Below are 13,700 nucleotides of genomic sequence, written 5' to 3' on the forward strand. Positions count from 1 at the left end.
ACGTAATAACAGAATAAATCATTGATCATACAATCATAAGATTCATAACACTAAAGAGTTTCATAAAATCATTCAAAAAAAAAAAAAAAAAGTTGTTGTATTACAAAAATGACTTGTTTTAACGCGCTGAGCTTTGGTCGTGTGCAGCAATAAATAAACTATCCCTCTTGTCAAATATTATCTCTAGAATAATTTAAATAACTTCAATTATGAAAAATATAACCCTTCGGTTATATTATTTTATATTAAAATATTACATTTTATCAATACTCTCTTGTTCTATATCAAGATGTTTTCTTTACTTTTAAAACAATACATAACATAAAACAAAAACTACTAAGGTGCAATAAAATCACCTCGTAGTGCAGCAGAAAAGCAGATTTCGTATAAGCTTGTTTGGGTTAAAATTGGCTATACTGCCCCAGAATGTACAAGTTGAAGTGTTAGACATAATAACTCTAGCCTCCCCTATAATAGCTACGTCCAAAAAGAGGGTATGGTGCAAACTTCATTTCAGTTACATTCTCTCAAGTGAAGTCTTTAAAAACAGATGTGACTTCTCTGTACTTTCTCATACCTGGATATCCCTTCAAGGGAAAGTAGTGTACAAAAGTCTCAAACTGTTCTTTTCTTTGAACTTGTGATGGATCAAGTGCGTATTCACAAATTCTAAAGTTTTGTGAAATACAGCAGACATGTGGTATATATTATGGCACAACATCCAGCGAATTATGTGTAGAAATTATTGTTGTATGTATACAAAAATAAAAATTATTTGTTGTTTCTCAAAGGATTATTCATACACCCTGGACGAAGATATCATAACCATTTATGTACAAAAGGGTTTGTGTCTTTGAGAGACTACCACACCACTTCTATTTCTTAATATTCAAAGTGTTTTCCCACATGAAAAAAAAATCCCAAATAGCGTATAAGAGAAGAAGTAAACAAAGTCAACCATTTGCTTTGACATCTCATCTTTGAAAAGTATAACTGCTTTTATTTGTCCGCTTTTCGATGTACACATTTTGTCCTCTCCCGAGGAAGGTTGACTGGTGGATGCTGCAGCATTTAAAAAAAAGAAAGGGATGAGAACAGATAGAACTTCTCATACAACCCCATTCTTGAAAAAGTGTCTTCTTCACTACTTTTTTGACATTTTGAAAGCTTTATTACAATTCATGACTGTATCGGTTCCTTTGACTTTTAAACCAGGCCACTCAAATTCAGGATTACCAAAGACAAATAATTTGCAAGTTGGTCTAATTGAAGGCATGGCCAACTCATGCAAGTACTTGGCATAAATAGAATTAACAATATATGGTATATCTAATTGCAAGGCATGGCCAACTTATCTCTGAATGAAGAAAAATGACAAATCTTAGAGACCAAAGCACGTCAATTGATTGAAGTATTTTTGAATGAGCACCTGTTCATCTTTGATCTGTTGAGTAATCAATCAACTTGAGGCCTAGCAGCTTGAAGCATCTCAACAATGAGAGTCTTAACATCCCTACAAGAAAAACAGTAAAAAATTTACTTTCTGCAGAAAATAAAACCAACCAACATGCTGCATTTAACAATTACTTTTTTTATTACTTATTAGAAAAGCTTAAGCCCTTGACAATAGGTAGCTCATGAACTAGTTATTCAGCAAGGAGTCCTTGGCATGAACATGATTAATTCCATCCCAAAAGGATGACAAAAGAACGGAAAGGAATAACAGAGGAGGTTTTTATCTGCTATTTAACAGCAAAAGCCTAGACTAATACAGTCATTCTATCATTTTCATCAAAGTTTACACCAAAGCACAGATTTGTGTAAATAAACTGGAAAACAGAAGAGAACATTTAAACTAACGAATATAGATGTGTCCATTTCTACAAAAGATGGGAGTTTATATCAAATATGATGTCTTACTTTCTATCTTCAGCACGTCGAGGGAAAGGTACACGGAGCTTGAAAGTATCACCCTGGTAACCAGCCTACAAAAAAATAAAAAATTAATTCTTCAAATAAAGAAGGTAGAGATTTCAAACTCAGAAAAACAATTAAACACTCACCATAACTGCAAATGAGGAGAAAAACTACTGAAAGGACCAACTAAAGTATTAAAGATTTCATTTGTCCAATTTATAGGTGAATTTTAAAAAATTTAAAATTAAAAGTAGTGCCTAAAGGAATGGGAAATATAGAAGATATTGAAACAAATAACAGTGGCAATACCTTAACATTGAAACCAAGACTATCCAAATCTAGTATGTATGCAAAGTCCACCTGCAGATGATCAATTCAGTTAACATTAAGGCTGAACATCATCAGTCCCTCCCCAGCAGAAAAGAAGAAAGAATTTGGGTCCATATATTCTTTTTGGAACATATTATTTTATTTTAATTGGCGTTTTCCACAATGTGCACCGTAATGCCCTATGATTGATAGCATTGATAACTCACCAATGTAATTAATATACATGATAATCAGAAATTTATCCTAGTAGATTTTCTTATGCCTGTTCATTCAGCTTCCCACTGAATATTACTGTCCCATTCACTATGATATCATATTGCATACTGGCTTAACAAAGGAATTTTACATGATAAAAACAGGTGAATTGTAGAGCCTCCTTTCTTATTTCTATTGTATGCTGTACAATGTTCAAAGATGACATACCGGAACTGAGGTCCAGTGCTGGACAATCACTTTTGTATCATCAGCATGATCTTTGTTCATATGAGACTGTCAAATAATAATGTTTATATTAGAATTAAAAAAGGCCGACTTATGAAAGACATTGTAGAAATGTAACATGATGGACAGTTAGAAATCAGTACCGCCACTGGCTTGGAAAACTGAGCTATGGGATCAATTTTTGCAGATTTATACTCATCTCCACTAAACTCTGAAGTCAAAGTGAAAATTAAATTAAATGGTGTAATAGATAACATAGAAAACACACAAGAAATTCACTTGTGGTTCAGAGATGATATTTGCTCATTTCTGAAGCTTCCATTTGTGATGGCAAGACATTATGATTGGCACCAATTCTAAAGATTTTAAATAAAAAGTTTTCACCTCAAAACGCAATGATTCATTATGTATTCATTGCAATGTATGCTATCCTAAAGCAAGATAACGAGTACAGTTTTGAATCAAAGCCACCAACTTGAGAGATACAGTTCTTATCATCCTTCATGATGCAGAAAACAAAGAAATCCTCAACTTGAAAATGAAATGATCTCAGGACTTTGATTGAATTCTTCGTAATATTTACTGGTAGGAGTTAGGATGTTTTCACATTACTTTAGGGGTATTCTTAATTTGATGTTTTAGTGTTTCTTAATTAGTTAGGAAGTCAACAGGTACCCTTCACAGAAAAAATACTCCCCTAAAAGTGAGTTTGTCTCTAATGTGAGCAAGTACGGGTGAATCCATTATTAAATTTTAGTGGGTTGAGATCACAGTACACTTTAAATTAAATCAAAAGTGGATACACTCTTACTTGCTCACTTTAGGGACAAACTCACTTTAGAATAGCTTTGTCCCACTTCATGGCACCCAGACAGCCACAAATCTAACCCTAAAACCCCTTTATTGCCGGTAAATCACCCTCACCTTCAAGGCTTCAACTATAATGAATATTGAATAATCCATCAATTCAACTGTCTCTACCCTAGGTTCTCCTTAGCAAACCTAGACCCTGACACATTAATATTGGAAGTTTTTTCCTGTCATATATCACCCTAAGGGAAGAAAATTATCATATCCACATGATTGCAATCCATATAACAAAACAGACCTAAGTAGACGTGACAATTCAACAAAAAAATATAAGAATATTCAAAATAATAAAGATCCCCCCAATCCGTTTCCCCAAAGAGAGAGCCTAAAGGGTATGTTTGGATGGAGGACTTTAGAGGAAAAGGGAAGGGAGGGTCCATTTTTTATTTTTAAATTTAGAGAATTATAAAAATTCTATAAAAAAAAGAAAAGAAGACGAAGATGACAAGAACTTTTGTTGTAAATATTGGTAATTATTGTACATCCCCGACCCCAACTAACTTGGGATGAATGTGTTCTTGATGTTGATGTTATTGATTTGTAATTAATGTCAATCCTTTATTTCCTTGTTTTTGAGGATTTGAGTTTATTCCCAGTTCAGCCCATTGGTCTCATTAGTCTCTCAATATATATATTGTACCCCTTTTGTACATGTTCTCTTGAGGAATAATAATATTTCAATTTTTCTCCTTTCTAGTTGATTAGAGCTCTCGATCTTGGGAGCATTTAACTTATCCGTAGCTTTTAGTCCAGATCCTCTTGCGCAGTTGTCATGCCTCCGCTGCCGGTCACCAGCCGCCACCAAAAAATTTTCCGGCAACTTTTCTAGTCAAGAAGACAATTTTTGACTCAGAACTTCCCGATCTACCATTCTATGACACTCTCTCATCCAAGAACTGCTCCACATGCTTTCACATGCACCAGAAAGCTTCAGCAGCGGTTTCTATCTCCAGCCAACCACTTTTCAAATCAACGTAGGACCTATAAAGCTCCTTTGTGATAATAAGTCGATTATTTGTATAACACACGATCATTTCCAACATGACCAGAAAAAAATATTGAGATCGACCGCCGCTTCATCAGACATAAGTTAGATAGTGGACTGATCACTACTCTATATATTCCTTACGAACGTCAATTAGCTGATGTCCTGACTAAGGGGACTTCCCACTTGTTTTTTAGGAATTTTGTTTATTCTCTCTTCGGCTCATTGGGCCCGTTAGTCTCTCTATATATATTGTACTTCTTTCTACATGTTCTCTTTAGAAATAATAATATTTCTTTCGCCTTTGAGTGTTTACATGACAATCTTTCATTTTATTCCTCTCATCTAAAAAAATAAAAAATCAAATGAGGGAAGCTTTTACTTAAAATGAAAAGCTAAACCGTCTTTCCTTCCCCTTCAAACTCCTCAAATCAAAGAGGAACCTTGCACAATAATAGCATTAACAGAAAATTAAACCAAGAGTGGAATAGTGAACAAACCTCCTGATCCTAACAAAGCTGTGGCAACACCTGACACAAATCGTACAACTTTTGGTTCAATGCGCACAAATTGGAAGTCTCCAAAGTCAACCTTCGATACGTGAAGTGTTTTGATAGTTTTTAATTATACAACAATAAACAGAAGGAAAAAAATGCAAGAGTTGCTAAGAAGAAGGATGAACAATGTTACCCAAAATGCATTGGGATGTCTTGCCAAATATGCAGCTCGAATGGCTTCTCTATCCTTTTCAGGTACCTGAATAAAATTTCAGGAACACATTTAAACTTCTACACCTTTTATATACTGATTCTGAAATATAATAACTATGTTGTCCAATACACAATAGTAAAAGAAAATGAAAAAGACAAAAAGAAACAGTGTATAACTGGGAAATGAACAGAAGATCAAAACTTACAGAGATAGCATCACCATGTAACGTGATCACTAAATCAGTCCGATCTTCAGGATCTCTAGCCACAAGCAATGAACATTTAGGATTAGCAGTTAAGTCCTGTGAAGTATAGGAAACAAGACTCTTTAGCAATGGAAGCAAGCGTTTAACTAGGTAGGTGTTGATGGTCACAAAAGGTGTTCTCATGAATTATGATTGTTAACACAACCATGTGCATGTTGAGGACATGAAAAATAGGATTTGAAATTGAATTTGCAGTCTTGTACAAGCCAAACTCGGCAGTCGGCACAATGTGCTCAATGGTTATATATAGTCAGTTCACAACTAGAAACAACTTTAATCGTTAAATTATCGTATATTCATAATTTTCTAAAAAATAAGAAAATTTTGGGGTCAAAAAAGAAAAGAAAACCTTTGTATGAACTGCCAAGTCGCTCACTGCTAGTATAGGATTTCCATTTACATCACATGCAAAATCAACCATAGACCCTGATGGATAACCCTCGAGCTTCTGCATGTTAAAAATCAAAAGAAGAACAGGTGAGAAAATGATGTTTTAGTTGTCTGCCAATGATTACTAAAAATTTCATGCGAAACACATAAACACAAAATGTAGTCAGATTTCAATTTCATTGCTCTGCCAAACATGAATTTTTATTATTATTATGTTATTTTGTTTGTCGTTGTTACTTGGGTGGGAAGGGTTTTTAAAGTCCCTCCTGGCTTTTAGTACCAAAAGAAAGTGAATATTGGGGTGTGATCAAAAGACCACAACTGAACTGTTAAGAACCTTGGGATACACCACCCCAAAAGCTAATTCAAAGGGTAGGAGTGCCCAAAACCTTATAAACTCCACATTAGTTGCACATACAACCAATGTGGGATTATATATCTCAACACGCCCCCTCACACAAGAGCCCATTAGACTTGAAGAGTGGACAATGCAACAGGCCCAACCTACTTGTGCTAAGAAACGCCACAAGAGAAAGTAGGGGGCAGCGAGGCTCTAATACCATGTTAAGAACCTTGAGGTCACCACCCCAAAAGTTAGCTCAAAGGGTGGGAGTGCCCAAGGCCTTATAAACCTCACATTAGTTGCCCATACAACCAATGTGGGACTATATTTCTCAACATGAACTTCCAAAGAGACAAAACACTCTCCCTCCATGTCTGACTTATTTGATCAAGCTCAGTATCTGTAATGCTCAAAGATGCTTTCAGCATTTTATCCAGTTAAAGTTATCCCTATTTTAAAATTAGATTTCTTATATATAAATGTATTTTTTGTCCCAGACCAGAACTGTATATTTAACTTCCAAAGACCAGGAAAGTTAATAGCTATATGCAACCACAGCATCTAAAATAAAAGGTGATTGCTATTCATTTTGAAATCAGAGAATATAGCTTAATTAAGTCTTTGATTCTCATGAATTACACTCAGCCATTATCATTAAACTTCTTACCACATTGGAAAAAAACAATCAGTTGCACAAGTGATTGAAAGGAAAGTACAGAAACCTTAGAGAATGTTGAGAGCATCCCACGTATGCTACGATCAAGGACAGTTCGAATTTCTTCAACTGGTGGAAGTCTGGCAGCTTTTTCCTATCATAACAACCATAATAAATTGAACACACAACCAATCTTCCTTGATGTACACACACGCACACTATATTTCAACTACTTTGAGGTTGATTAGTGTTAGAATATTAGATATGATTAGATATGATTAGATATGATTGTATTCAGTCTTATCCGTAAATATTCTAATTGTATTAGGATTGCATTAGGTTTGGGCCTTTCACTTAAGCCCATTAGGGTCTCTATATATTGTAACTCTCTGACACAGATCAATACATAACATATTATTTTACATTCAATTTGGTACCAGAGCTATTTCGTTCTGGGAACCCTCGCTTCTGCTTAGAAATCTTGTTCTTCGCTTTAAAACCTAAGCCCACTGTTTAGGAGTCATCTTTTCTTTGTCGTGCGTCCTTTCGGCAAGCCATCAAGGACTGTAAGTCCTCTCCAGGCATCTTCTGCACGTGTCCACATCCCCAAACAGTCACCGGAGCCACCATCAGCCACCGTCAGCCACTGTTCAGGCCGCCGGAGCACTTTTCCGGCGAGATTTCAGCCCGGACCAAACGCGAACAGCATCCTCTCATCCCGGCGACCTGCTCTGTGGAAGTCCGGCCACCATCGGAGTTGTCACGCGCTCTCACGCGCTTCTAGTCTTCTCTGCGCGTGGGCTTCACGCGCCACCTTCTGCCGGCGCGTGAGCACTATTCCGGCGGCTTTTTCCGGCCGATCTTGGACAGAGAAGCTCGTCTTCTCCTCCTCTTTCTGGATCTGTGGTTAGTTCTTTGTGGGTCTGACTTTTTGTGCGCACCTCTTCTTGATTGGTGATTAGGTTCGTTTCTCTTTATTCGGTTTATATCTTTGTGATTTAATACTATGGCAGCAAACTCTCCTATTCATTCGGAGGTCAATTCTCCATCTCCTCCTGTGAGAAATTCTTCCAATATCATCTCTACCAATACTGGGTCCATTACCTCTTCAAAATTGAAGGGATCTGTTAATTACAAGAACTGGGCCACCTCTGTTCGAGTTTGGTTCTTTGGACAAGGATATGGGAACCATCTCACGACTAAGTCTACTGATGTCCCTAAGGAGGACAAGTCTGATTGGGAAAAGATTGACAACCAACTTCTGAGTATCCTCTGGCAATCCATTGATCCGATCGTCTTGGATATCTTTTATTCATTTCAAACTTGCACTGAAGTGTGGGAGGAAGCAAAAAACCTCTACACTAATCATGTTCAGCAGCTCTATTTCATCATCTCTCAGTTTATGGAATTGAGCAAATCATCCGACATTCAGATGGAGACATATATTGGCAAGAGTCGCTCTTTGATGCAGGCATATTTGGATATTCTGCCTTACCCTACTGATGCTACTACATATCGGAAACAGGTGGAACGTCTCTTTATGGTTGCCACCCTTTCTGGCCTTCCCGAAGAATATGATAATGTCCGTGATACTATCTTGACTAGTGGGGAGCCTGATCTATCCATGACGTATCAGCGTCTTCTGAATTTGAATAAGAAATATGCTCCTGCATCGTCTTCTGCTGTTGATTCTACTGCTCTAGTTTCCCGTACTGATTTTCGCGGGAATATTGGAGGTGGACGTGGTCGTGGTAGAGGCCCAGGAGGCCGTGGCCTAGGAGGTCCAGTCGGACGTGGTCAGCGACCTCGTTGTCATTACTGTCAGCAACTTGGTCATTATGAGGAACGCTGCTACACAAAGTATCCTCACATGCGACCTTCTTTTGCTGCTAATATAGCTCAATCGGATACTGCTTCAAATGGTACAGTCTCTCTCTCCTCTGAAGAATATGCAGCATTCCAGGCCCTTCTCAGGAAGTCCTCTCCTCAATCTCAGGCCTCTGCTTCAGAAACTGTTAATCCTGTTGCTTGTGTTTCTCATTCTGCATCACATGGTCCTTGGATATTTGACTCAGGTGCTACTGATCACCTCTGTGGTAATAAGGAACTCTTTTCTTCCCTTACATATTCTGATAATTTACCCTCTTTTACTCTTGCTGATGGAACTAAGGCCCCCGTTCATGGGATTGGACAAATCTGTCCAACCTCCTCATTGACCTTGACATCTGTCTATTACATCCCTCACATCCCTTATAATTTAATATCTGTTAGTAAATTGATCAATTCTCTTAATTGTATTGTCACATTCTCAAACCATTTTGTTTCTGTGCAGGACCCGGGTACGGGGAAGATGATTGGAGTGGGCCGTGAGTCACGGGGTTTGTTCTACCTTGATGTGCTGAGTCCTTCAGTTGCTTGTTCTCTCACAGAATCTCCACAACTCATCCACAGTCGTCTCGGGCATCCTAGTCTTGCGAAATTGCAGAAGATGGTTCCTCTTTTATCCGGTCTTCAAACTTTAGATTGTCAGTCATGTTAGCAAGGAAAGCACATACGCTCCTCCTTTGTTAATCGAGTCAATAAACGAGCTGATGCTCCTTTTTCAATTATTCATTCAGATGTTTGGGGTCCTAGTCGTAGTGTGTCTATTTTAGGTTTTGCGGTATTTTGTTACCTTTATTGATGATTTCTCCCGTTGTACTTGGATTTATTTAATGAAAAACCGTTCTGAGTTGTTTTCTATTTATCAAAAGTCTTCTGCTGAAATTCATACTCAATTTGGTGCTTCTATTCGTATTTTACGTAGTGATAATGCTGAGGAATATGTTTCTGTTGACTTTTCTTATTTCTTAGCCACACAGGGTACTTTACACCAAACCACTTGTCCTCACACTCCATAACAAAATGGAGTAGCTGAACGTAAGAATAGACATCTCATTGAGATTGCCAGGACTCTTCTTATTCACATGCATGTTCCTCTTCACTTCTAGGCTGATGCAGTCCTTGCTTCTTGCTTTCTCATCAACCGCATGCCTTCATCTGTGCTTAATAATAATATTCCTCGTAACTTATTGTTTCCAGATGTTCCTCTCTTTCCTCTATCCCCGCATGTTTTTGGTTGTACCTGTTTTGTTCATGATCTCACTCCTGGTAAGGATAAGTTAACATCCAAAGCCTTTAAATGCATTTTTCTTGGTTATTCTCGTCTTCAAAAGGGTTATCGTTGTTACTCTCCTGATCTCAAGCGTTACTTAGTTTCCGCTGATGTCACCTTTCTTGATCAACAACCCTTTAATTCTATCCCATCTCCATTGTCACAGGTTGATCATGTTCTTCCTGTTCCTTTTCTTGACTTGTCTTTGCCAGATGCAGGTGCTTCTACTCCAGATAAGCAATCACCTATTGCTCCAGTACCTGAGGACCGTCCACTTCTCACTTATCAGCTTCGTAAGACAGTACCTCCAGTCGACTCGACCCCTGCTGACTCATTACCCCCTGCAGTTGATTCTTCCCCTACGGATCCTTCACCAGAGGCTCTTCCCATTGCTCAAAGAAAAGGTACACGTACTACTCGTAACCCTTATCCTCTTTATACCTTCTTGAACTATGATCGCCTTTCTCCTCCTCATTTCACCTTTGTTTCTAGTCTTTCTTCTGTTTCTATTCCTAAGACCACAGGTGAAGCACTTTCCTATCCAGGATGGCGCCAAGCAATGCTTGATGAGATGACCGCACTTCATACCAATGGCACTTGAGACCTTGTTTCTGCTCCTCCAGAGAAGTCTATAGTTAGTTGTCGCTGGGTGTTTACTGTGAAAGTTGGACCTGATGACCATGTTGATCGTCTTAAGGCACGCCTAGTTGCCAAGGGTTTTACTCAAATCTTTGGCCTTGATTATAGCGATACATTCTCTCCAGTCGCTAAGATGGCGTCCGTCCGCCTATTTCTTGCCCTTGCTGTTGTTCGTCACTGGCCACTCCTTCAACTTGACATCAAAAATGCCTTTCTTCATGGTGATTTACAAGAAGAAGTTTACATGGAGCAACCACCTGGTTTTGTTGCTCAGGGGGAGTCTGGGAAGGTATGTCGTCTTCGAAAATCCTTATACGGTCTCAAGCAGTCTCCTCGAGCATGGTTCAGTCGCTTCAGTTCTGCTGTACAGGCGTTTGGCCTAATTCGCAATAAAGTTGACCATTCTGTATTCTATAGGATTACATCTCCTAACAAGTGCATCTATTTGTTAGTCTATGTTGATGACATCATCCTCATTGGAAGTGATCAAGACGGAATCCGTCAGTTAAAACAACATTTATTCAGTGCATTTCAAACAAAGGACCTTGGGAAGCTGCGTTACTTCTTGGGAATTGAGGTGGCGCAATCTAGACAGGGCATTTCTATCTGTCAAAGGAAGTATGCCTTGGATATCCTAGAAGAGACTGGTATGTTGGGGTGTAAACCAGTTGATACACCCATGGATCCTAATGTTAAGTTATTGCCCAGACAGGGGGAGCCGTTATCTGATCCTGGACGTTATCGAAGGCTGATTGGGTAGCTCAATTATCTTACTGTGACTAGGCCAGATATTTCTTTCGCTGTTAGTACGGCTAGTCAGTTCCTTGATTCCCCTTGTGATTCTCATTGGGATGCTGCTGTGAGGATCCTCCGATACATCAAAGGAGCACCAGGAAAATGTTTGTTGTATTCGGATCAGGGAAATACAGAAATTTGTGGTTACTCAGATGCCGATTGGGCAGGATCACCCTCGGACAAACGCTCTACTTCTGGTTATTGTGTCTTCTTCGGAGGAAACTTGATCTCATGGAAAAGCAAGAAACAACCTGTTGTTTCCCGATCTAGTGCAGAAGCTGAGTATCGTGCAATGGCAAATACTACCTGTGAGTTGATCTGGTTAAAGCAGTTGATTCAGGAGCTTCATCTTTGTGAACAGAAACAACCCATGACACTCATCTGTGATAATCAAGCTGCGCTACATATATCCTCTAATCCTGTTTTTCATGAGAGGACCAAACATATAGAGATTGATTGTCACTTCATTCGGGAAAAAGATTCAGTCAGGAGAAATCAAGACAGCTTTTGTCAACTCGTCTAATCAACTAGCAGATGTTTTCACTAAAGCTCTTAGAGATCCTCGGGTTGAATACATTTGTAACAAGCTTGGTGCTCATAATATATACGCACCAGCTTGAGGGGGAGTGTTAGAATATTAGATATGATTGGATTCAGTCTTATCCGTAAATATTCTGATTGTATTAGGATTGCATTAGGTTTGAGCCTTTCACTTCCCATTAGAGTCTCTATATATTGTAACTCTCCACAGATCAATAGACAACATATTATTTTACATTCAATTATTAGTAGCATATTGATTTGATAACTGATAAAATACCTGATGTGCTTGAATCAATTGAAAGACATCTTCTTTTTTTATGTTAACATCACCAGGAGACACAGTCTGATTCAGAAATCAGAAATAACATAATATTACTCCATGAGTTATGATCATCATTGAAAGAACAAGACTTAAAATTATTAAGCAGTTCAGAATTTCGATCAGCCAATAAAACACACAAGAAAACAAGTAAAACTAAAAAGAAAAAAATGAAAGAAAAAGAAGAAGAAGAAGATTCCAGTCATTTTATGCAAGTTCGGATTTTGAAGCGACCAAGGTAATTAGTGTTCAATTGGGTCGAAGAAAATATGGAAAAGAAAGAGAAAAGTGAAGAAATTGAGGTACCGGAGCTGTGGATTGGGATGAAGCGGCCATGGAAACAGTGAGAGAGGGAAATGGGAGGAAGGTGAAGGAATTTGGCAAAGAAGAGTGACGTGTGAGAGAGAAGGGAAGGGCTTTCTGGTCATTTGGGCGAAAAATTGGGGAGACCCTTGTCAATGGCGTCACCAAAGTCTTCATCTTTGGGTTGAGCTCTTAACAATAACAACAACTGCACCAAATTCTCTCTTTCTTATAAGTTTTGGTTTTCTCTGAATTTTGATTTTTAATTTTTTACATGTTTGTGCTACTTTTTCTTTGGTTTTGTGGTGCATTCCTGTCCTTAGGATAATAAAATGAAGGGAATAAAGTTTAGTCAATGAGATAATACTTTTTCACGTCTTTTTCTTTCTTTTTTTTTTTTTTTATACAGTGTCAATGCAACTTACAAATTTTTATGTATATATAAGAGATAATTTTATTTCTTATAAGATGAGAAACAATAATCCCTAAAATGAAATACAAGTTAAGTCTAAAGATAAAACCATTAAAACTTATTTTAAGATAATTATTATTTTTATTTAAAAATTTTATTTTGTAATGTTAAAGAAAATGATTATTTTATTTTTAAATTAACTAATTGGACCACGTACTTATTATCAAATATTGAACCACGTGCTTCAATTGGTCGCATATTGATTTTGTAATTTTATTAAAATATAAATTCGGATTAACTTGTTTTGCGTTTAAAGGATTAAATCTTTTTTGAAAAACATTAAAAAAACAATCCTTACCGAACATACTTTAAATCTTTTGTTAAAGTTGATATTACCCTCTTAAAATGAGAAAAATTTCTCTTAATTTTAAACATTTTTATTCGAAAAAATAAACACAATTCTATTAGGGATCCGATATCTATTGTTACACTTGAAGTGGAGCAAGTGATAACAATAACGCGAACGGAGTAAAAATATATTTGACAATCAGTATATAATTTGGCGCATTTAGGAACATTAGATATCGGATCCCTAAAAGCTAAATTAAAGAAAGAAAGAAAAAAAAGA

At 37.4% G+C, this 13,700-nt stretch overlaps 1 protein-coding gene across 1 annotated transcript; it reads right to left on the reverse strand.

Moving 5' to 3' along the window:
• Positions 1 to 740: 740 nt before the first annotated feature.
• Positions 741 to 12,878, reverse strand: LOC133289430 (uncharacterized). The gene is made up of 13 exons (XM_061487357.1): positions 12,664 to 12,878; positions 12,316 to 12,381; positions 6,975 to 7,061; positions 5,869 to 5,967; positions 5,460 to 5,555; positions 5,234 to 5,299; positions 5,044 to 5,134; positions 2,832 to 2,899; positions 2,671 to 2,736; positions 2,227 to 2,277; positions 1,921 to 1,985; positions 1,430 to 1,513; positions 741 to 1,062 (listed from the first exon to the last, which is right to left on the reverse strand). The coding sequence occupies exons 1-12, from the start codon at positions 12,835 to 12,837 to the stop codon at positions 1,456 to 1,458; spliced, it is 987 nt and encodes a 328-aa protein (XP_061343341.1). The 5' UTR covers positions 12,838 to 12,878; the 3' UTR covers positions 741 to 1,062; positions 1,430 to 1,455.
• Positions 12,879 to 13,700: the final 822 nt, after the last annotated feature.

The sequence above is a fragment of the Gastrolobium bilobum genome, unplaced genomic scaffold (genome assembly GCF_033153095.1).
Source record: "Gastrolobium bilobum isolate Gb01-03AN ecotype WA unplaced genomic scaffold, APGP_CSIRO_Gbil_v1 utg3711, whole genome shotgun sequence".
Lineage (NCBI taxonomy): Eukaryota > Viridiplantae > Streptophyta > Magnoliopsida > Fabales > Fabaceae > Gastrolobium > Gastrolobium bilobum.

Excerpts from the sequence above, each read along its gene's own strand:
- LOC133289430 (XM_061487357.1), bottom strand. The coding sequence starts at position 12,837 with ATGAAGACTTTGGTGACGCCATTGACAAGGGTCTCCCCAATTTTTCGC. Across the intron at positions 2,900-5,043 it reads AGCTTTGTTAGGATCAGGAG|AGTTTAGTGGAGATGAGTAT; the intron begins GTTTGTTCACTA and ends CTTTGACTTCAG. Across the intron at positions 2,737-2,831 it reads AGTTTTCCAAGCCAGTGGCG|TCTCATATGAACAAAGATCA; the intron begins GTACTGATTTCT and ends ATTATTTGACAG.